General features: G+C 43.2%; 1 protein-coding gene across 2 annotated transcripts; it reads right to left on the bottom strand.

Annotated features, from left to right (window-relative positions):
• Window positions 1-3,329: 3,329 nt before the first annotated feature.
• Window positions 3,330-22,905, bottom strand: KLF5 (Kruppel like factor 5). 2 transcript variants are annotated; one of them, XM_038149516.1, is made up of 4 exons: window positions 22,615-22,905; window positions 18,743-19,619; window positions 17,609-17,668; window positions 3,330-5,247 (listed from the first exon to the last, which is right to left on the bottom strand). In XM_038149516.1, exons 2-4 carry the CDS (start codon window positions 19,605-19,607, stop codon window positions 5,069-5,071), a joined length of 1,104 nt encoding a protein of 367 aa, XP_038005444.1. In that variant the 5' UTR covers window positions 19,608-19,619; window positions 22,615-22,905; the 3' UTR covers window positions 3,330-5,068. The 2 variants fall into 2 exon arrangements, with proteins under 2 accessions (XP_038005444.1, XP_038005441.1); XM_038149513.1 differs by lacking the exon at window positions 22,615-22,905 and adding an exon at window positions 21,481-21,928.
• Window positions 22,906-23,871: the final 966 nt, after the last annotated feature.

Below are 23,871 nucleotides of genomic sequence, written 5' to 3'. Positions count from 1 at the left end.
GAAGGCTCTAATCAGGTTCCTGAGCCCTGTGTGGGACAAAGATCACACTAAGTGTAAAAGTCCTGTGTATTGATACAAGCACTGCACATACAGGAGAAAGTTTGCCCCTGTTACACAGCGCAGGGAGACTGGCAGAACACAAACAAGGCACATTGTTATTGTTGATGCCACAAATTCAAACCTGAGGCAGGCGAGAAGGGTGCCCCAGCCCGCACCAGTGCAGCACCGGGCCACAGGCAGGCAGAGCAGGGCCAGGGCAGCACTGACCCAAGCCTGTCACCACAGCTGCCCAGTTGGGTGGGAAGGAACAACAGCAGGAGCTGGAGCTACAGGAGTAATTTGAAATACGAATAAAGCCTGAGACCGATGAGCAGCAGAAACAGAACAGGGCAGACACCGAGAAGGAAAAGTGGAGAAAGGAAGCCTACTTTAACAAGATGTCCTTGAGACCTCATTTCAGGATGCTGTCTACTGCCACCTGAACAGGTCCTCCTGCAGAAATAACTCACATTTCTAACCTGCCTAGCTGAAGTTACTTTCTTTTTCAGTGTGAATTCACTTCGTAATATAACCACCCTTCCCTCTCCCCATATCTCTCTCCCTTCCCCCCCTCCTCCCCTCATTTAGGAGACTCCAAAATAAAGAAATTATCTACTCCTCGGAAACAGAAACTCATCATTACATTTCTTTCTCAATACAGTACACATAACAGGGAACACAGAGTTTTAAATTTCCCTAGCTGCTTGGATATTTGAACTGGAAACGGAGCACCCTCTTTCTCCTCAGCTAACCTGTGGAGCTTGCTGTTGTGACAGGTCACCAAAAACAGCTATTTGCCAGGATTCAGAATGAACTGAATGTGAAAATGAGCATGCACGCACACACACACCCCAATATATATTTATATACATATTTATATACAAGCAGCAACCACTTTTAGCAAGGGCAATAACAACATCAAAGGAATCTGGTGAACAAAGGTGCTCTCCATTTGCAATGGACCGGCCTTTGTTGTAGACAGACTGGGCTCTGCCTGGTCTCCATGGGCTCTCCAGTGGCCCGAGTCTGCTCAAATCCCAAATCCCAAACAAGAGCATTGGTGAGGGTGCTGGATACATTGTTGATGGCAACAACAACCTTATGTTTAGTAGTGCAGGAGAAGAGGAATAAGTAAATACAAACAAAGTTTGCCAGTCATTTTATTAAAAGCATATCCATTGGGCTGCTTCTGCTACTTACAGTGGCCAATAAATTCCCTCTGTCCTAACACACTCCAAGTGCCAGGATACATTATTCAGTACATGAGTAATCAACCACATTCTTTTGGCTAATAGTAAGTTGTTGAGCTGGACTCTTCATGAAGGTCAATAGCAACACCACTGTGGTAGCTGCAGAGCGTGACAGAGCCACATTACCCACCAGATTAAAACAAGGATCCGTGCAAGGATCCTGGGTGATGAAGGTAACAAGGTTCCTAAGTGGGCACAGGCACTTCTGTGGATAATCAGGCTGTAAAGTCACATCGAAAATCATGGGAAGGGACTCAACACCCAGTCAATTGGAGGACGAGTTGTTCATGTGGCCACCAGAAAAAAACAGTAGGCCGACTAGATTTTCTCTCTTCACATGGAATGATAATTTGGGTTCTGAAGGGTAACTGGGGAGTTGAACTTGAGGGTGGCCTCAGTACCTTGGGGGACTCTGTGCCAGCTGCTGTAAAGGAACCGAGCAAGGGTTATGGTTACAGCGTTTTCCCTTGCAGATTTTCAGACCAGGCAGCTGTTGAAATCCTGCATTAATACTGTGCTCTGCAGCTGCAGTGCTTGCCAGAAAAGAAAGCCCCTCTACTTTAGGTTTTGTAACATTCTTGTGCATGGATCTGTTCTCTCTCTGTTTGCATTGGGTTAAATGCTGCTGAAGTAGACAGGCCTAATTATGGCCTTTCATTCAAGATTAATATGAAGCCATTAGGCTGGTTTATGCAACCAGGTAGCTGAGCAATAGAAACATCTAAAAGAAGTATGAGGCAATGTTGGAGGCTGAAACCATGCAATCAGCGGGCTTTCATTGTGAAAAGGCTTGGGAAACAGAGGAGTGAGCACTGCCTTCATCCACTGACTTGAGACAAAACTCATCAAAGAGGAAACAGGGGTTACCAAACCCACCAGCAGTCCAGCTCAGACCAGGGGCTGAGCTAAACAGGGGAGCTTGCCAATGCCCCCATCGCTGCTGGTACTCAGCAAAATAAGCTCTAGAAGCTCTTTCCCAGTGATGTGGACAATTGCCCAATTCATTTCCAGCTTCTCCAAGCAGAAATGCCTCAAAGAAACTTGGGTGTTTTTCTAATGGATGGACCAGGAAAGGGTAATGGCACAGCAATGCTTCTGGGAGCTCTCTCTCCCTGTGCTCCAAAACATTGTTCTGCTTACTTTTGCAGTTGTGCAGTAAGGTGAGGTGCAGGGAGAATTTCTTAGCAGTTAAGTGGGTCTTAACTAACTTGGTTAACGCCATCCTAGCTATTTTGTAAAAGGACGGATTAGATAACATGTGAGAGACAATGATTAAGAGAAAAATAAATTGAAGGAAAATCAAAGTTTGATTGTAAAGAAAGAACAGAGACTTTCAAGAAAGGATTTAGGAATCAGAGTTTACGAGATGGTAATGGTATTTTGAATAAATTATTGGTTTGAATATTAACATTTGCTAGCAAACTGTATTTAAACTCTTTCATTGGTTTTAAGATAAATTTCTTTTAAAAAGTCCAGCATGCCTTTTCTCTTGAAGCTTGGAGGAAAGAAGAGAGATGTACCCCCAGAGATGAACATACACAACCACTTGAATTTTTCAGGTGAAGTGTATTTCCACTTCCAAGGGAGAAACACCAAAAAGAAGACACTGATTTGGCAGGCATTGTGCTGCTGTGGGACCTTCCTACCTTTCTAGGGCATGAAAGGACCTTTTTGGAGAGTAATTTCTTTTGGGCAACACTGTCGATGAGTGTGAACAGGTTTTAACCATTTTGAAAGTGCAAAGGAATTTGTATACGTCTATACACCCAAATCATGCTACTGTGGATGCACAACTGCAACTGTTTTCAGGCAACCAGTCACTTCCTTTTAAGCTCAGATAGCAGAAAAGCACCAACCCTTATCCTTTCACATGTATCATTTTCATTAGGGCAGGGTGCAGAAGTGCCAGGTACTTTCCAAAGAGGCAGTCCCTATGTAGTAGAGACATTCTTTGCTTAATACTGTCATGATTTCCAGCTTCTACTGCAAAACACAGAACTTTCATTGTCAGGAGCTAGAGAAAGCACATGCACGCACACACACATTAGGCACTTTGTTTTATTTTGCAAAAAAAAAAAGTCTTTATATATAAACGATTTCATTCTCTCTCAAAACATTCTACAACTATACAGCTGTTTGCTCCATCATTTGCATAGGAAATACCACAATACAAAAATAAGGTAGGGGGGAGGCAAAAGAAGCAAAACAGCAAACCAATTTCTGCATGTGTTTCCACGTATAAACATTTGAAGCCTTACAAAATTATTTACATCGTTTGTCAACTATTTACATTGAGAGCAACATTTCTAACTATAACAAACAAAACTATAATTTATCAAGTATACGTAAAATTGTCTTAAAAAAAGAAGAGTCTATCATATACCACAAATAAATAAAGACAAACAACAGTTTTAACAAAGCTAGGTTTTCCTGCAAGACCCTTTTTTTGGTATTTTGATTGTCTATTCTAGCCTTTGGTTGACAGCTTAATATTACGGCTTGTGAAGTTCAGACACTTCTTAGGTTTGTTTGGTTTTCTCCTGTTGTCTGGCCAAGTCCTACCTGGTCTAACCTCATCTTAGGCCCTCCATCTATGATTTCAAGGCTGAGCACGGTGGATCAAAGTCATTGTTAGCATAAAAAGGGCACCATTTAATTGACTTCCGTGGAGTTTCAGGTACTTCTGTAAGCAGTAAATTTTTCCCTGCATGTGTCAATCTGAAAAGTGGAATAACTAAACTGCATTGTAATTTAAAAAAAAATTACTGTATCCTTTACCTTCTAGTAAATTACATCCAATATCCACATGAAACTAGATCATACTGGTGCTGAACCAGCTTAATATGTCTATGTATGAAAACTGCATCCTAAATCCTTCTTTTTAAAGTGATACTAAGTTTAGCTTATGGTAAGAGGTTTAACATTCTGTGTTCATTTTAACTATCCCCGCTATTTCAGCTTCCGACATTGACTTTACAGTTCATTCTCCATGTTTTGCCCTTTTATGCAATTTGAAAACAAACTCCTGCTTTGAATATTCAGTGCACACCATTGAGTTAACAGGTACAAAACATCTGACTAAATTGGTACTATTTTGAGAGGTATTTAAGTAACTTTTTTTATAAATGTGCCATGTTATCAAATGTAAAACAACTGCTTTTTTTCAGATGTTTCTTAGAAAACTTTTGTATTAAACCTAAAAAGCTGATTTGCATATTTACAAAATCTTTGTCATAGCAAACATGCAACACACAGAACAAAATGTTTTGTTCTATGGCTGTTCATGAATTTTTCTATGTATTTTATATCCACAGAACGGCTTAACATTAAAAAAAAAAACACATGTACTTAAGTATGTCCAGTAAAAACCTGACAGATTACAGTTCATGGCTTTTCCACTGTGTGCATTCATCTGCATCCTCTTGTTAATTTGTTTACTAAACATTGTCACAATAATGACAGTGCTTTGGTCAAAACACTGCAAGAGGAAAAAAAAAGTATAAAGCTGCGATGTGTTGAGATATAATACTTGTAAAGAGATGAAACCTGCTGACTGAAGCCATATACATCATGAAAGCAAACAAACGACTGAACACTCTGGTAATTGTGATACAGTGTCTTCCCTTTTTCTGCATAAATATACAAAATATACATTTCCAGTTCCTTTTGAGATCTCTTTTAAGTGGATACACTCAAAAACTCAACTAATTTCAGTTGTATGTTGAGAGTCATTAGGAAATTGCATAGATACAGAACAGCCTCAACGACCAGTCCAGCTCCTAGTTCTGATGCCTCTTCATGTGGAGCGCCAGGTGATCGGAGCGGGAGAAGCTGCGGTTGCAGACGGCGCACTGGAAGGGCTTTGCCCCCGTGTGCTTCCTGTAGTGGCGCGTCAGTTCATCGGAGCGCGCGAACCTCCAGTCGCAGCCTTCCCACGTGCACTTGTAGGGCTTCTCACCTGGAACAGAGCAGGCAGAAATGGAACCGTCAGCTGCCACTCCTCAGCAGAAAACCGATGTGAATCCGCACTGAACGGCACTGCTCTTCCTTTACAAACAAGGAGCTGACATACCCTAATTATTCACAGCTCTCTTCATCAGGCCCCAAACTAACAGCCCCTTTGTTTCTGCAGCTCTTGAAAACGGGATTTAATACCTCATTAAAATGTACAAAACTTTCAAGCATGCAAATTGGAGAGAGCTACAGTACAGAAATGCAGAGTTAAAAAGCCTGCATGAGACCAAAACCTGCTCCTTTACACTCACCACAGTATGGGAGGGAGTAGGGGGAAAAAAAAGCAGTCTCATGTGACAATCAAGCCTGGTTTGTAACTTAACTTGCACCTTTCAAAAAATGGGCAAGTTATACAGTGCATTTTTAAGAGGTCTGAAATGGGAAAGAAGACTTCTATAGGGATTCTTCGCAGTGTGCAGATCTGTTCAAGAGCTTCTGATGTGTGAAGAAAGGGGCACAGTGTGCTACAAACACAAGGGGATAGTATTTCCTAAAATGTCACAAGCAATAAAAACTTGTGGTATCCTGCCTGGGGCTAGCTATAAATAGGAGAAAGCACCTCCAAGTTCAAAGCACCATTTTCAGAATGAAATGTCTTTAATCAGGTGCTTAAATAGCCATATTTTAAGATAGCAAGTTCTTGCGGTTTTCAGCAGTCTATACTGACGCAGGAGGAACATGGCATCTCAAAACTTGCTGTGTTACAGCAGCAACCGGCCCAGGCACCTGAAACGTTCATGTTCATCCATTTTAGAATTGGAAACACAGTATTTTAAGCATGCCTACAATTTACAGGTGTTTGTTGAAATGGGAGAAATATGGAGTGACAAAGCCATGATAACTTCTGTGTGAAACCAGAATTTTACATGGGTATGTGCACCTGCCTAGGAGCTTGTGTGGGCATGATGTCACCACACAAGCAAGGTTCATATAAAAAAAGAGGTTAATGTTTGATGTTGTTTGACAAAAACACCTTGCAGTTAGGAGAGTGAATTACTATCTACATTATTTTGTATTAATTTGACCCATTTGTCGAGAAAATCGAGCATATCAAAGCACTTGGCAGTAGCTTCATTTGGAACAGAAACTGACCAAAGCTGAGCTTTTCAAACAGTTCTTTCTAATCCATCTTACAGATCTTCTACAGCTCCACTGGTCCCAAACCTTTACACCGACATCTCAATCCTACTGCGGAGTGACATTCCTCCTACTTTTCCCTGTTTCACTACCACAAACACACATGGAAGAATGAGAGGGGCCAGTATCCTTCAATCAGAGTGCTTATTCTGCATCAGTTATGCAGGTAACACCATCTGAGAAGCTCCAAAACATTAATGCAAAGGCACTTATTTATCATGCAGATGAAACTACGAAACTGCTTTTGTCTGGGAGTTTCTACTGCTTCGTCTGATCAGCTAGAAAGTTTTCATCTACTACTGAGTGCAGAACCAGCCCTTTGCTGATAATGGGATGTGACTTTGTACTGGCAGGTGTTGTCACAACTAGAACTAGACCTTTTCAAGAAAAACTAACCACCTACCCACCCAACAATCTCTGCATCAACAGCAACTGGGATTTATTGAAGTCATGGTGGAAACATAACATTCCTTAGGAAAGACAAAAGCCCAGCATCACCTCTCACAGAATTTGTAATTATTTGGTGGATCACAAATCAGAACAGAAATCATCACAGATTTCTGTCACAGCTGAATTAACTCAGAGTAAATTCTGAATTTACTCAGAGTAAGTTCTGATGCTGACTGAAGACGAGAATGATCTATTATATAGGGTTCTTTTTTGCTCCGTGAAACACATACTGCAGGCTAAAATACAAATTTCATTCAAACCCGGTGTGTAAAGCTTTAACACCAATGAATCTGAGAACATATTTGATCTTCACAGCAGAATGACAGGAAGGTCCCTATCTTTTGCACTGTATAGATGATCCTCAGTGCATTTTAATTGTGTTAACAATGGAGGCAGTAAAATCCTGTGTTGCTGATCCAAAGGCACAGCACCAGGGAGATGATCTTTGAACACTTTTTGTTAAAGCACATGTGCACATGCAGAGGTTACACAAAAGTCTTACGCCTGTATTTGAAATGTCTTAATTTAGAGAGAGTGTATTTATTTATTTTCCTCCTTTCTCCTTTTCTCCCTGTTTCCTTTAAATTAGTCTTTAAAAGTTTTCAGTCATAGCTGCCACATTATACTTGATGCTGAACTCATAGTACTGTGAGCCTGACACCCTCGCTGTCCAGGGAGAGCATATACAGTCAGGCCTCCATCTACTCCAAATGCTTCTTCTTGTGCTGTGCAGAATTATACAAGGAATGACAGAGAAGGTAAAGAGGGCAGGAAAACAGCCCTAGCTAACAAAAGCCTAGGAATATCCAGACCAGACCGGAATGGGACCCGGAGATTAAGATCTGTTTCCAAGTCTGGCACTGAGGAGGTATGAAGTACACGCAACTTTCACTGAGTGTCGGACTGTGCTGCACTGTAAAAGCAGCCTCAAAGCTGTCCTGTGTAGGTGACACCTGACCCTGTCAGAGTCCAAACAGCAACAGAAAAAGCTGTCCCCTGTTAAAACTTTTCCTAACACACGAGCAGTGTCAGCAGGTGTTGTGAAGGCTCCTGGCAGAGGAAGTGCCGGCGTGCCGGCAGTCTGGGCAGCAGTGATCCCTATGCCCTGCTGGGTGCCACAGCCTTCCAGGCAATGCTGAGTCCCATGCCAGGACCCCCATCAAACTCCAGGGCACTCAACTTTGTAGAGACACTGTTCAGAAGCTCGTCACACTGTCATGGTCACACCACTGCCTGCCACAGCCACGAATCATCCTGGACAACAGCGTTGCTCCAGGGAAAAGCTCAGGCAGAGCCATGCAGAACAGCACCACTCCTCCTTGCTGGCAGACTGCTGCAGACCTGAGCTAAACCAAGTGCCGCTCAGGGGATGAGCACAGGCAACAAGCTGGTGCCTTACTCAGATTGTTTTAATAGTGTTACTTTTATGTACTGGAAATTAAAGCCAGAACGCTGCTTTTAACCCCTGCTTTGGCCAACAGTGAGAACTGGAAAATATATTTTTAGTGCCAGTGTAGAGGCCCGGATTATTTTGAATAAATCCTAGGGGTAAAATACTGAATATCTATGTTTGTAATGCTAGTTTCCGTTGGAAAGTTTTATTTAAGAACTGAATCAATTTCAAATGTTTTCCTTTTGGGCAAGGAGGAAGGGGGGCAAAAAAAAGTAGCTGGAGATTAATTTTCACTCCTTTAGAGCAAGCAGAAGAACAACTAGCTGGTAGTGTTTTCTCTCTCAACCTATACACATGTTTTTTGTCATTTAGCAGAAACAAGAATTTGATTTTAAGTTCCTGCAAGCAAGGGATAAAGAGTCTCACATATTTTTCTGAAGTCATCCTACTTCTTTGCTGTGCTGACTTTAAAGGTCGGAGAAATCTGGGTTGAAGACTTACTTTTAAAAAAATCAGGTATACACAACAAGGGACACTGAACTCTTTATCCACTGTTTTCGTTGGCTACATAGTAATGTAAGATTTGTTTACTTTAATGATTGTGCGAAATACAGTAGCCGTAAAGTTTCAGAAGTATTTGGTTTTCCTCCAGTAATTTAGGGCTTCTATAGGGTGTTAAACCAAGAATGCCACTGGTCATCAAACACGAGGGCAGTACAGCTCAGTTACTGGAACATGATCATGGTATCAAACAGATATTTCACTGTAAAAGCAAGAAAACAGCTAACTCCTCCACTTCAGGGGAGCTTCCACGGGATTTGTTAGAATGTCAACACTGTTCAACTAAAACACCATGGAGGAAGCTGGTACCGATTTCCAGCCAAATAGCACACTCCAACCCTTTCTTCCCAAGCCAGAAATATTATACACAGCACTTCTGGGAAACAGAACTGCTTTCCTTTAAATTATACTTCAACAGGATAGGGATTTCATAAGTTTAATTGGATTTCTGCACAACCTCCTTCCAGTATCAATGGTTTAAAATATTTTGCTAGGCTTATACATCACAAAATATATTTTTAAGTTCTTGAGCTCTTAATATGTATCCATTCTCCAATTAAAAAAAAATACGTTTGTGGAGCATGAGAATGAGACTTGTATTTGAGCACAGAAACTTTAAGCCCTAATGTTTAGATTGGAAAGTCTTTTAAAGAAAGCAAGCAGTAAGAGATAAGGGAGTTTAACCTGAAAGGAGACTATTTTGCTTCCAAAGTGTCTATTTGTTATAAAAAAATTATTCATAATGCTGTGAGATTACAAGGACGTCAAAAAGACGTTTAGATGTTCACATATAACGTGCTACACCAGCCAGCCACTTCAACAGATAAAATCTCCCCCAGCAGATCCCATGGTTTGGGATTCTTATCAATACACAGGAGAGTGGTCTGGACCAGTAAAGTACACACACTGTGTTGCCTCTTCTCCCTTTAATTTATCTTCTGATTCATTTGTGTCAAAACACACCAATGGCTTTCCTAACATTTAATTCTAGTCACTGGCAGTGACCCTCATGGCCATGCTCATTTGGGTAAGGCACAGTGCCACCTGTAGCGGGGGAAGACAGTCATTTTGAAGACACCCTCTATCTTCAACACGCAGCCTCTGTTCAGAACATGTTTCTGTTTAAAATTGTTTGGAAAAAACAAGTCACTGACAGACTCCGTTATTGATGAATCTCTCCATTAACAAGAAAATAAGCTTCCTTATTTCACCAAAGAGTTTTATGACTTTATTTCTGCAATTCACCGCCAGGACGGCTTTCTTTAAAAAAAAAAAAAAGTTGTAAACAGCAGGGGCTGGATTTTCAAACCTAAAGTTAGGTAACTCTATTGGTATGCAGAAATCCAAATACAGATATTACACCAGCCAATGCCTGCAACTTCACTTGTTTCCTATCAGAAATTTCTTTCAGAGCAGCAAGTTTGGAGCTCCCTTAAGGAATAACAAATAGTACACTTTTCAGAGACTCCAAAATCACAACACCTGATTACAGTTCATAAGGGTATAAATGTATAAAGACAGCCCCCCACCCCGCCTCCAGTCCTGCAGTCATTTTAATATTACTTGGGCTTACTTACGGAACTATTTCTAGCAGCAAGTGGTTGGCCTTAAAAATATTCAGGTAGGTGTGATAAAATTGTGGCAGGCAAAGTAGAAGTTTCTGTACCAAAACTACACCAGTTATATGCATAACCTTTATCATGCTCAGTTTTAAAACAGATTATTAGAAAGATTTATGTTGTCTCAAAGATTTCTGGTGCACTTGTTTTCAAATTTTTCACATGCTAACATCAGTTGTCTTAATTTCCTGAAATGCTATAGCCTCAAATTTTAGAAAAAATAAGAACAAATGAAATGTTTTTTTTCTGTTTTAGTTTGCTTAAAATAGTGTTTCCCTAGTTAACAGCACCATAGTTTTTAAACTCTGTCCGGGTGACTGGGGTGTATGTCTGCAAGCATTCAGAAGTTTTTTGCTCTCAACATTTACCTAAAATCAGATCTTTCTCTTATCGACTAAGCGCTGAGTGCTGTAGTCATCATTAAAAGCAGCTTCTAGCTTTGGTTTTGGGTTGTTGTTTTTTTTTTTTGAGAAAGAACAGAAAGCTGGATTTTCAAAATAAGTAATCCCTCTGGTGTTTAAAAGATCTTTAGTGCACTAAAATCCTCAGTCGTCCAAGATGGAGATGGATGAGAGGACTGATAGCAAGCCAGGTACATCCAGCTTATTCTGCTTATTCTGTGTGCGACAGAACAAATGTAGTCCTTGAAACATCCATCCACAAATGGTACGAATAAGCAACATATGCAGCACACTTCTAAATGCAATAAGGTCTCTGCCTATTATAGCAGTGGCTGAAGGGGTACTATTAAATACTACTTCACAATGAAACAGCATTTTAAGAAATTTTGTAACAGAGAGCTTTGAGCTCAGCACAAAGTCCGGTCACTGATAAATGAAGCATGAACAGGAATAAAAGATAACTCACTGGTGATCAAAGAGGACAGTCAAAGGAATTCACTGCCTGACTACAGAGGTGCAGAAGGCATTACCTTCTCAGCACTCCCACCAGTGCTAGAAGCACACTTATTTTGCTAAGTGTTGTCTTATGCTGTTCAAGGATTAGTGGGGAATCTTGACTGCCCTGTGCAATCGTTTATTTTCTTTCTGGTATAACATTCTGTCTTAACAGAGGTGGTCTCTCTTCAAGGAGATATGCAAACACAGAGGAAAGGAATTTTTTTAAGTAGGTTTATAAGAAATCCATGCCATTCGGGGTGCACGGCCGTGTCTACACATCCTGTGCTGAAGAACACATTTCCTCACCTATGCCTGCGGTACAAGAACTGCTCTTTAGCTCTCTCACCAATAACACTGGCTTTTGTACAGTCAGATAAGAGGTGCTCTTAAAATGGAATTTATTAAATGCATACTCTAAACTTCCAGATTTCCATCTACTGTATGCACACATACACCAAAAGAAAAAAAAAAAGGCAATACATTAAAGGTATTTTAACTCAAAGCAAAGCACTGTACACTCGCCAAAATCAAAGGTTTTAATATGTCCTTAATCAGAGTTGTTAAGAGATCTCTGAATATAAATAATGCAGCCTGACAGGACAGGAATGCTGCTACCAAGATACTCAGACTAAACTAGGACATTACTTAAATGTTTCTAATCTTTCACCAATGGGAGGTGCAGGTCATCTAACAAACAACAAGCAACACACTACCCTGGCTGGAACCAGGAGTCAGTCGACCCAGTCAAGCCTCAGAAATTAATTACAATAAGGAATGTCTGATCAAATAATGGAAAGTTTTAATCACTGGCAATTGCTGTGAATCTTGGGACTATTAGCCTATGTAGGGCGGTCTCAAAATGAACTATATTTAAAGCTGGTCTCTTAGGTCAACAGTTTCCTTATCAAGAATCAAATATCCTGGAACTGAAGTTTAATCCTCTCAGGGAGCAATTGACAGAAACAACAGTTTTTTTAAGCTGTCATGCTTAGAGGGACTTTCTAGGCTTTTAATCAAAAAGAAAATATTAGGCTTTTCTTTTCAGTATCTAAAATCTAACTGGAATACCCTCACCTGACACCTCGGAATTTAATTCCTGCTTCATGGAAGTTTTATGCCGGATACCGGTGAGAATGATCAGTAATGTTTAAATAAAATTTAGGTTTATGCTGCTAACCTTTCAACCTCTTTTGAGCAACACATTCTAACACTTCCCATTCTGCTTATGACTGCAGATAAAGAACTAGATCAATTATTCCCAAGGCCTGCCACCATTCATGACATGTTTGAAAAAAATGCATTATTTTCCCTTAAACTGTGGTTTGCACAGGAAAATAATGTGCTTCCATTTCTCACACAGGCAACTAATGGATTTAGCAGAATTCATAAATAAAAGATACTAACATACCCTTCAGCAGTGTCTAGCAACACTGCACTTTAATGCACTTTGTCAACAGTTTTCTTTAACTCTCTTCCACTTTTCCTTATGGTCTCTATCAATGATGGCATTTACTGACAGCTCCTTAAAGAGTAATCTATGCGACCCACCCATTTAACAGGTCAAAGAAGCATAGGATTTGCACAGAAGTATTGCTTAATTGCTGTTTTCATGATTTCAGGGTGAGATTTGCTACGGCTGCAACTGTGAGCAAGGCAGAGTCTTTTCGGGCCTCCATTCCTCATTTGCACACCATGAGCAAAATCCCTCACCAACGTCTTGGTATGATTTGAGTTCATTTGTGCTTTTCTTCCAGTAGGAGCCCGACTCCTACTTGTCTTCTCTTCCGAACCAGGCTTCCCTTCCTGAATTCCTGGGCAAATGACACCACCCTGAACAAGCGTCCCTATACAGGTATGGTGAACTGAGAGCACCAAGTCCCAGGGACTGCTGAAGTCTACTGCTTTACAACTGGTTCTAATTCTGATGCACCATCGGTCTAATTCTGGATCTATTGAGGCAGAGATCTAAAATAAAATATAACGTTTAACACCTTGACAAACCACACAAGTCAGCAGCTGTTCCATGCCTATATAAACATTTGAAATAACCAGGGACAGTGGAAGTATTTTGAGTGCATCTCATTAGGGAAATGCCATTTCTCTTGAGTTATCTCGGCTTCCACTTCCCATCACCAAATACAAGCTAGATCTATAGATAGAGATGAAATAGTTCTGCAGTTAATGCTGGAAACTATTAATGGCAAGCCCACCATGTGACCAGAGAACATGCCTGTACAAAGACTCTGTATACGGAAAACCAGTATGCAGCTGGAAAATGTCCTCAATGTGCGTGCGTGCCTTGATGTGTTCAAAACAATCACAGATTTTCCTCTTAAAAACATACACAATTCTGAAGTGTGCAGCTGCTCACAGAAATAATTAACCTCCCCACCGACCCCGTAGCCAGCTGTTCTGCAGCATTACAGGTAGCATAGAGGCATGGTATTCCAGGCGCCTGCACAGACAACAGTCAACGTCCACAATCCAAATGTTTGGCATATAGAGAAATCTAAAAGGATACGTTATAGGATCACTGTTTCAAAATGATTATGTGATATATATGTGTATATACTCGGATGCCAGAAGAACTGACTGAAGTTTATCTGCAATACTCAAGTAACTGCTTTTCCCGGAGATTTGGAACACGTTTCATTTGGACATACAGCTGTTATGCCAGAGCTTTCAGGTGGCTTTGCTGCTGAACAGCCTGTGATAAATGCAAAACCCCCTCATACATTAGATACCACAGTTGCACAATGCCGGGTACGAAACAAAACTTGTTCCATGACGAACAGGTAACATTATTTTAAAAGAAACTATCTGCTTCAAAAGGTTAAAAATTCAACCTGTTTTAAAAGATATTCTAATAGGTACTTTAAAATACTGAGCACCATTTTACCTCTTTCAGAAGTAACCAACATCAAATTCAGGTATCATACTGAAGTGTTTGAAGGTATTAAAACGTACCACACATCTGCTCCAGAACTGCACGGAAATGGACGACCAATGTTCTGTATCTTTTCAACACCTGAACCTTTGTTCATATTCTGTTTTGGGGTTGCCAGCTTGCCAACTAAAATTTATTTCATCGAGAACAAATGGTAAAGCATTACGCTGGGAAAGAAAAATGTGTGCCTGCTTCAGCAACCACTACAAATACGTAACGCTATCTTAGCTCTAAGCAGGAATGCTGGATTCCTGATCAACAGCAAGAGTCCAGTAACTACACTAAACCAGCATAACTATATCACTTTATACCACCTGACCTGGTGTAAGGTAAACAGCTTGGGAACACCTAAGAAGAAAAAGATATGGGTTTTTCCTCTTGCCTGTTCCCTATAGTTTTTTTTTAGATGTAATTTATAAAATCTGACAGTATGTTCATATCTGAACTAAAAAAAAAAATATATACTACAGCCTAGATTCCATCCATCAAAAGTAACATTTCCCTTAGGTTTGTTCTCAAAGATCATCTACTAACCCCAGGGAAAGCCTTTCAGAAGAGAAAGGCTGCTGAATAAATACTGTGAAAAGGCTGAGATTTTCCAATACAAAAGGAAAACCATGAGGTCTGTCTTGACTTTTAATGGCAGACAAACTTTGCTGCAGGCTCTTTTATTTTAAGACGACAGATTGCTGAGAAGGGCGGGGACTGGTTGGGATGAGAGAGAGACTGCAGCCAATTTTAAAAGGTATTGTTAAGAAACTAAGAATAAGGAGAGAACAACTTCAGTGGTCCATGATTACTAAAGAACGGGTTTAGCCAGATAAACAGGTCTGCTATCCCTGAAGGGATTTGAAAGAATATCACACACAACTTTATTAAAACGGCTTACGTGACATTTGCTTTAGACTTTGAAGGTAAAAGCTTCACAAAGTCCTTTAAAAATGTTTTAAAACTGAAAAATCAAAACTTGTTAGTGCTGTATGAATTCACAGTTGTGGGGGGATGGGATACACAGAGGCACATCCCCTAATTTAGCCCTCGGCATCGATCCCTGCGGAGATCAATAGCAAGATTCCCTTGCACTCCTGGGGAAGGCTGAGCAACTTCACAGATTTCCCTGAGTTTGCACCCCTTTACTTTAGCATTCCTTAATCGATCAAACATTAAGTCAGAAATCTGGCTCTTGAAACACACTTCAATCGTATGTTAAGGCAGAGATCAGAATCGCTGCTGGAAATCTTCAAGTATGAAGTGAATATTCAGGAGAGTTAAACTAATCCAAACTCTGAAATACTGCAGGTAACAGGATACGGACTCACATTCTTGCATGTAATGCACGCTTTAGACAGTTTATCCCTTCATTCACCTCCCCAGAAGACCCTTTGTATTACAGACCTGCTTAAGTTCACTAGATTTTTATCTAAAACAACATTCTTGTTTCCATGAATACATCAGCTCCTCTGACCTTTGCACATTTTATCCACATTTCTAGGTAAAAAAGTGAAGGCAACAATAAACATTAGTGACCCTAAGCAATATATGCTAGCCATGAGGTATGTATTTCTATGCATACAAGAACTAACTTTGTAAACCTTGAAGTCATTACCACTCAAGGCACAGAAAAAGATACATATTGATTTAAAAAAGTAAAAACATTCATTTCAAATGCTGACTATGTAGTGTTAATGTTTAGACTAAAGCTTTGCTTTTATCTCTCTTCCTAGTTATTTTATAATAGCAATCAAGATATTTAAAACTGGTATTTAGTTCCTGGCTGAAGTGCGCAAGTGGAAATCGTAAACTAAAATTTACAGATTATTTATTAAACTGGGATTCTGCTCTCTGACACTACTCAGATTTACAGCCTCATGAAAATATTCCTTTCTTACTAAATTTACCACTAACAAGTGATTATATATTAAGAATACTTTTAACAGCGTTGGTGCTTAGTCTGTCACTAATCCAAAACAATAATTTTCTACACTTGCTTTTAATTTTTCACTGTACAACACAGGTAACTTTCATTTCTGAAAACAAGATTTCCTTAGTAACACTTAGCATGGACATACTCAACTTCTTTACAACAATCTAACAATCCATTTACAATAGCTGCTGAACAGAAGGCCTTGTTTCCATAGAGATAGTGAAACATTAGTTAGACCATAGCTCCGGACAAATTTTGATATAAGCTTAGGTGAAAACTCACTCCTTGAATGCCACAGTCTGCTTCAGTAACAAAGTTGCTTGAACTGTGACTCGTGTTTTGCTCTGATTCTAAGCCCATGCATCAAAGAACCAGGGTTCACACTCACTTCTAAAAACAGGAGTCATAGTCCTTTCATTTCATTTCTTTACAAAATCAGTCATATGCTTTTCACCGATTTAGCCTGAGCGGTTCTGTACCAAGATCCCAGCAAAGAACTGTTCTCAACAGTTTCAGGTGTGCTGATAGTGAGCTATGTGTTTTTCCTTCTCTCCCTCTCTCCTTCTCCCCCCTGCCTCAGCAGGTGAACACTTGGGAAGAGCATCTGGGACAGTTCCACCTCCCAGCCACTGTCCTCAGCATTCACTGCTCTTGCGCCCACACAACCAACACCGTCCCCAGCTCCCTCCTCGCGGGTCCAGGAACAGGGACGGCCTCTGTAGCTGCAAGCAGAGTTTGATCAGGGTACAAAAAAACAACCGTGACACACTGACACTTTTAATTTTCTTAATTTTAATGTCTTTTCCTGACAGAATAATAAAAAAAAAATCTAAATTATGTCCTTTTAAAAAAAAAATAAACATGGAGAACCACTTGTCCTTCAAAAATATAATAAAGCCCACTTAATGCCAAGAACAAAGTAAATGTACATGTCTTGGGAGTTTTCATGACATTTGTGAAAAATTCTAAGATTAAATAATCCTAAAAAGTCAGAAAGAAAGCCCAAGCCAGAAAATTCTATCTACTCAGACAACTCTTCAAAAGTAGAGCATCTTACTATGTTTAATTCACTAGTCAGGGAGGAAAAAATATTTTTTTAACACTTCAGTGGCATTTTAGACTGAAAAGGAAAGTTTCCATCTACTTCATTGTTAGCTATTTTGAGTTCCATTGAGGTTTAACAAAACTGCATTAATAAAACAAATTTTACTTCTCACAGACCAATCCTCTAATATTTTGTAGCTGAACTGCCAGTCTGTTCACACCACTCTAGAGAAAACAGGGAGAAGCTGGCAGACCCAGCGTGCCTGCTTTGTCAGAAACCGCGTCAGCCACGGATGGACGAGAGACAGAGAGAGCGCGAGTGCATACATACCTGTGTGAGTTCTCAGGTGCGCTTTTAAGTGAGAAGACTTTGTATAAACTTTTGTGCAGCCTAAACAAAGAAAAAAAACCAAGAAAAGCAAAGAGGCTTCAGTAGGGAGAACAGAAACACTCCACACTATGTTTAAATTTCCTCATTCAGTGCTGGGGTACTATTACTTTTTGGCAAAATTTTTGCCATTTAGAAGCAAATTTTTATATAGAATGCTCCTAGACATATGTTGCTTGACACAGAAAAGAGTAAAACATGTATGTTTCTGGTCAACTTACTGCTTTGTAATGTAGTATATAGGCCAATAGCTGCTACAATCTATGTACAGTAACACCTGCTATGTAAGTCACCAACTTAGCAGGGTGGGGGGGGGAATTATTTGATTTTTTTTTTAATTTCCAAGAGGACCTCATCAAGCCAGACTCCGTTTCATTGTCACCGAGGGCTCAAAACAACTCTTTCACTGGGCATTTATTGCAAGGCACACCGAATGCGTGATATGGCACCCAGAGTTGGTAAAGGGAGAGCAGCAATTTCTCTCTGCGCTTACAAGGGGTGTGCACGCCCTGTGTCTGGGGTCACGTACACTTTACAGTCAGATCCCTCTTCCCCTCCAGTGCAGAAGGCAATCCATCTGTGGACAATTTTCAGAGACGGTTTTAATGGATTTATGAGGGCAGCTGAATCTCCTGTTTGTAACAGGGAAGAATGGCTGTGGCCTTGGCTACCAGGAGCTGAAATTACTCTTGCAGTGCCAGAAAACTCAAACAGACCTGTACTGCACTGGACAAAATGAGCCTCTGCTCCATCATGAATACTGGACAGTCATACTGATTTACACTAGCAAAGCCCAAAATTTTTATTTTTTTCTTTTCTACAGAGTCTCCATTTTGTAACATGGTAAAATGAGCTCAAGAGAATGACAAATGACATGAAGAATACCAATTATTTAAATGTGAGAGTCTTCCACTCAAAATGACGACGAAGACAAATTGTACTTGGACAAAGAACTATTTGGTTCTCCCTAGGTGTAGGCCACAGCTAAAGAAAACCACTTCTATCTCATCTATTATTATTCACACTTTTTTTTTTTTTTATTGCAAGAACTGGGATTTTCTGGCACGGATTGCTTACCTGGGTAGTCACAGTAGTGGATACGTCTTTTCTCCAAATCTGGGTTACTTCTCCTATTGTATCTGACAGGTTGGATGTTCTGGGGGGTTATGGGCAGAGTCGCTGGTAAATTCGGGTTGTGAATCGCCAGCTTGGAAGCTATAGTTGCGGCGTATGATGGAGGAGGGGTTAAATTCTGCAGCATCTCTGCTTGTCTGTCTGGACTTCCAGGCTCTGAGCTTGGGGGTGAAGGAGGGAAGTAAGTGGCCTGCTGCTGCAGAAACTGGTTTGGCATGGTGTAGGTACAGGGGGGGATGCCCTGGAACTGTTTCATTGCAGTCTGTGGAACAGCCGAGGAGAGCGTGTTAAGGCCCGCCATGGCTGAGGGCATGGAGACATTGTTAAGGGAGTCCATCACGGCTGCCTGAGGAGTAGTGCTGGGCATGTCTAAATCCGGCGAGCTCAAGAGCTGATACAACTGGCCTTGCTGGGGTGTGATGGAAAGATGGACATCTGGAGTAGGAAGCTCCTGCTTGATGAAAATGTTGTTCACGTCAGGGGTTTGGTGGGAGCTGAAGATGCTGGTAAATTCTGGGAGGGCCTGAGTGGGAGCAGGGGCAGGGGCAGTAGTTTCATTCTGGTGACTGAAGATGGTGACTGAAGAGGGTTCTGTCTTGATGTGGGTTACACAGGGTCGCTGAGATTTGTACAAGCCAGTTCTCAGGTGGCTGATGTCGGGCAGGAAGACGTTCATGTTGATGCTGTAAGGCAACCCTTCGCTGTCAGTGAAAAACTGGTCTACAACCGAGGCACTGTCTCTTCTGTATTTCTTATGTTCAGGGATGACAGGAACGGGCGGGAGCTGAGGTGCCAGGTATTTCTCCATTTCACATCTCGTCTATGAAGACAAAACAGACCATAATCCACATGATTTGTTACCAGCTAAGAAAGATGATGGCATTCAAGTCATGTGAGGCATTACAAATAAAAGGCAATACTGTTCATCCAGCCTCAAGACACCTACAGAGGAAGTTATGAATGCTCACGCTAATGAAAACCTGCTTGATTTTACAATCAGCACACTGATCAACATCATCAAGGACAAGGAGATAAAGTCATGGTACAAAGCGTTCACACATTAAGACAGATCTGATGTTTCAGCATACACAAACTTTTCATCTTTTATGCCTAAAAGACAGTGCGAGGTGCAGAAGTGACAGGCGCTGTGCCTAATCTGCAGATCTCCTGCTCTGGAATTCACTGCTCGAGCAGGGTGACTGCCTATCTGTTTCACCCGCTTCTCTTTGAAATGCTAACTGTAAAAGCCACATCCTCAGCTGACTATCTGAATACTAATACTTCAAATAATGTTTACATATATAGATAAAAAAACATACTTCCATGATTTTTCTTCCCTAGAAAAACGGGATTTAATTAGAAATACAACACCAAAGTGTAAAGTTAATAATATAGAAGAAAAAGGAGATGGGTTGACTACATCAGAGTACTCTTTGTGTAAAGTGTCTCCAGGACTATGCTTAAACCAATAATATCTATGCAGTGTATAATTGTCTAACAGCGTGATAAACATGTCCCTATCCACGCTCGGTTCTCGGAGAGCTCTTTAATTACTGGAAAATCACCCTCTTAGCACAGTAGTGCGAGGGAATCCGTGGGTGGCTGGAGCCCTATACATTACTGGTGTACAGTCATCGGCAAAACATTTACCATGCAGTCTTCAGTGGGCAAATGCTACATTCCCCCCTGCCCTGTCAAGAGAGTGCTCATACCAGACCCGTTTAGCACCCCGCAAGCGAAAGCAGCTGACAAACAGCAACTCTGCCCGAAAGTGGATTTTAGGACCTTTCTTCAAAGACCCCCGGTAAACACCACAAACAAACACAGCCGCCTTCCCGTCCCTTTGATCTGGATCTGCCCCGACATGCCAGGCTACTTTTTCCAGCTCTTGTTTACGAGTCGAGGGCAGCTCGCTTTGAAGACGGGGACTTATTTACTCGTTAGGGAAGACACCACCAAAAGGCAGCGCCCGACAGAACGCTGCACGGCACCAGAGAACGCTGCCCGGCACCGGGGCTCCCTGTCCGCCGACCCGGGCGACGCCGGTGCCTCGTAGGGCGCGGGGAACCGCCCCTGGAGCGGGCACCGTCCGCGGGCTGTGGTTGGCACCTTCCCGCTTTTAGCTCCTCCAGCTGTTTGCCTGCGGACCCGCTCCCAAAGTGCCTCCTGGGACAGGCACAAAGTCCTGGGAAGTCCCCCGTTACCAGTGAGTCGTGTGCTCTCCCCCCCCGCCCCCCGAACATGACTCCTTGCGTGGGCGAGGAGGACAGGCGGTCGCTCTAATTCTGCCGCCGGGCAAGTGCGAAGGCAGCAGCTGTAGCTTTCAACACACTCGCGGGGGCAGCCCGGCTCCCCCCGCCTCCCCGGGACGGCCCCGGCCGCCTCGCCGCGCTCCGCCGGCGGGAACATGGGAGCGCTCCCCGCTCCGCGGCGCTCCGCGCGGGCGGGATGGGCGGCGTGGCCGCTCCCCCGCACATACACACGAGCCCATACACACACACTCTCTGCCGCTGCCGCCTTCGCCCCGCAGTTCGGCGTCCGCCGCCTTCGCCCCGCAGTCCGGCCCCACCCAGTCCCGCCCGCTCCGCGGCGGCCGCTCCGGCCGGGGCGAGGCGCGGCTCCGGGGGCTGCGCGGGCACCGAGTGCCCACCGGCGGGCTGTGAGCGCGGCTCGCTGCCTACCTGCACCATCTCCTCCGCCGGCAGGTTCGCGCCGCCGCCCCCCGGGTGCTGCTGCTGCGGCGGCGGCGGCGGCTGCTGCTGCTTCAGGTCCTCTCCGGGGAAGATCGCTGCCTCCCGGGCCCCCAGCACGGGCTTCAGCTGCGCGAACACCGGCTCCTCGGGCTGCTGCACGGGCCCCAGGCGGGCGGTCATGGTCAGCACCCTGGTGGCCATGGGGCTGGCGGCGGGCGCGGCGCGGACGGGGTGCCCGCCCCGGCGCAGGGCGAGTGACCCGCGGGCGGCTCCGGGCGGGCGGGCGGGCGGTGGCTACTCGTGCGCTCACTCCCCAGGAGCACCAGCCCAGAGCGCATCCACTCCGCTATCGTCAGTGCCTCCGCCTGTACCTGGCCGCGGGTATCTACCCGGTGACACACGCCCGCCTCTATTTCACCCTACTCCACCCCCGGCCCCCCCTATACCCCACCCAGCCCGGAGAGGGGGCCGGCCCTGCCGCCCGCCCTGCCTACGGGAGCGCGGGCAGCTCCTCCCCGCCGCCCGGTCCGGCCCGGCCCGCTTCGGCCCTGCCCCGCAGCGGCGGCACCCGCGGTGATGGCGGAGCGGTCCCGATCCCGATCCCGGTGCCGGTGCCGGTGCCGGCAGGTCGGTACCCGCCCGGCCAGCCGCCGGGGAGCGGTGCCCAGCGCAGCCCCCGGAAAGGAGCGGCCGGCGCGACGCTCGCCCCGGAGTGGAAGCGGATTTCCAGCAAGTGCGGCGCTCCGCCGAGGCTTCTCTCGTGCTTGTACTATTATTTATAGTCTTGTAAAGAAGCACTGCTAATGTGGGCACTTTAAAACAACTGTCTTGTCCTACCTTTCATCTTCAAAAGGGTTTTAAAGGCAGTCGTTCAGATTTATTATTTTTTGTCCTCAAGGCAACTCGTACTCGAAACCTGCTGCTAATAATTATCAGCCCGGCAGTACACATCCACCCGCCCCCTCCTCACCCCCGTACGCGGTGAAAATGAAGTTTTCCAGCATTTTACAGAAATAGCGCAGAGGACAAGGAAGACGGGTAGAGGAAAAGAGGTAGCGACGATTTAACCTTCTCTTTCCCCCCCTCCTCCCCCCCATCGAAATGAGGCAAGTTTCTATTTACTTGTTTTGAGGTGTGGTTTCGACGCAAAGCATATTTCCCCGTAGACACAGGACGGTGAGCTAAGCTGCCGCATGTTTCGCTGAAGCAGAAAAAGGAGGGACGCCGTCCTTTCGCGCAGCACCGACCGGCTCACATCGTATGGGAAAAGTACAGCGTGTAGTGGAGCTTTGGAAAAAAGCGCAAACTTTCCACCTTTCTCCCAGCCCTGTCAGCTCTGCGCCTTCGGTTTGCAGGGAGAGAGTCTGGGAATCCACAGAAATGTTGGCAACCTCCCCCTCCCCGTATTTATCCCCTATCATTTACAGACAAGGTTCTTTTTTAAAACGTAAAAAAAGCAATTTTTTTTTTTCTGGTCAGCCTGGCACTCCTCCCCTTTGCCGCCCAGTCCACAGCGAGTAGGATGTCTCAGAGCCTGCATGCAGAAAGCTAAGCAGAGAACGAGGGAAGAGCTCAGCATAACATTTCTTTACACGAACTGTCTGTTTAGCAATATGTAGCCTCGATGCTTGTTATTACCAGCGTCGATCCGGCTACTCCCGTCAGCGCAGCATTTAAAGCCGTGCAGGCTCATTTCCATCCAACGCCAAAACGTATTCCCGTTTAGGCAATATGCAACTTCAGTGTCCTTTACTGAAGACTCATGGCAGGCATTTCGTTCCCCGCTGAAGCCTAGGAACACGTGTTTTAACCATCAGATTTTAAAATCATGTCTTGTTTTTGTGAATGCCCTTCACATAACCCTAGTTTAAGGTTAAACTTCAAACTGCGCTTTTTGAATACCTGACATGTCCCCTGTGTCAACCCTGTTCAGCTTCAAACTATGTTTTTGACCGTCTGAAAGGACAAGTTTAATATAAACTGCTCTCTAACAGCTTTAAAAGTGTAAAACTAGCAATAGTACACTTTGCTGTCTGGAAACGAATTCTTATAGATCAGGCACAACGTAGGACTAGGCAGCGTCCGATGTTGTGCATGTACTGTAACTTTCAGACATATGAATCCTGTGGCTGTAGTAACTGAAGTGTTTCTGAGACTTGCATACGTTATTTGCATGTTTTCTCCTCATCTGATTAAATGAATGATAAACAGATAACTTCAAAAGTTTTGTTTGTTTGGGTTATTTTTGTTTGCTTTGCTTTGTTTTATATATATGCATTTATAAAGGGCCTGCCCTGGCAAAAGCTTTGGCAGGTTAATTAGAATGGTATCACAGAGTAAAGCTCTCTGTATAAACATTTTCAGAAGCATCTCTGAATG

This window comes from Motacilla alba, chromosome 1, assembly GCF_015832195.1.
Source record: "Motacilla alba alba isolate MOTALB_02 chromosome 1, Motacilla_alba_V1.0_pri, whole genome shotgun sequence".
Lineage (NCBI taxonomy): Eukaryota > Metazoa > Chordata > Aves > Passeriformes > Motacillidae > Motacilla > Motacilla alba.
The sequence above is the reverse complement of the archived record's forward strand: the minus strand, read 5'-3'. Positions and strand labels throughout refer to the sequence as shown.

What these genes read in the sequence shown, in the direction of transcription:
- KLF5 (XM_038149513.1), bottom strand. Translation starts at nt 21,693, where the DNA reads ATGGCCACCAGGGTGCTGACCATGACCGCCCGCCTGGGGCCCGTGCAG. An exon ending in CGGCGGAGGAGATGGTGCAG is followed by an intron (nt 19,620 to 21,480) that starts GTAGGCAGCGAG and finishes TTGTCTTCATAG; the next exon opens with ACGAGATGTGAAATGGAGAA. An exon ending in GCACCTGAGAACTCACACAG is followed by an intron (nt 5,248 to 17,608) that starts GTATGTATGCAC and finishes GCTCTGTTCCAG; the next exon opens with GTGAGAAGCCCTACAAGTGC.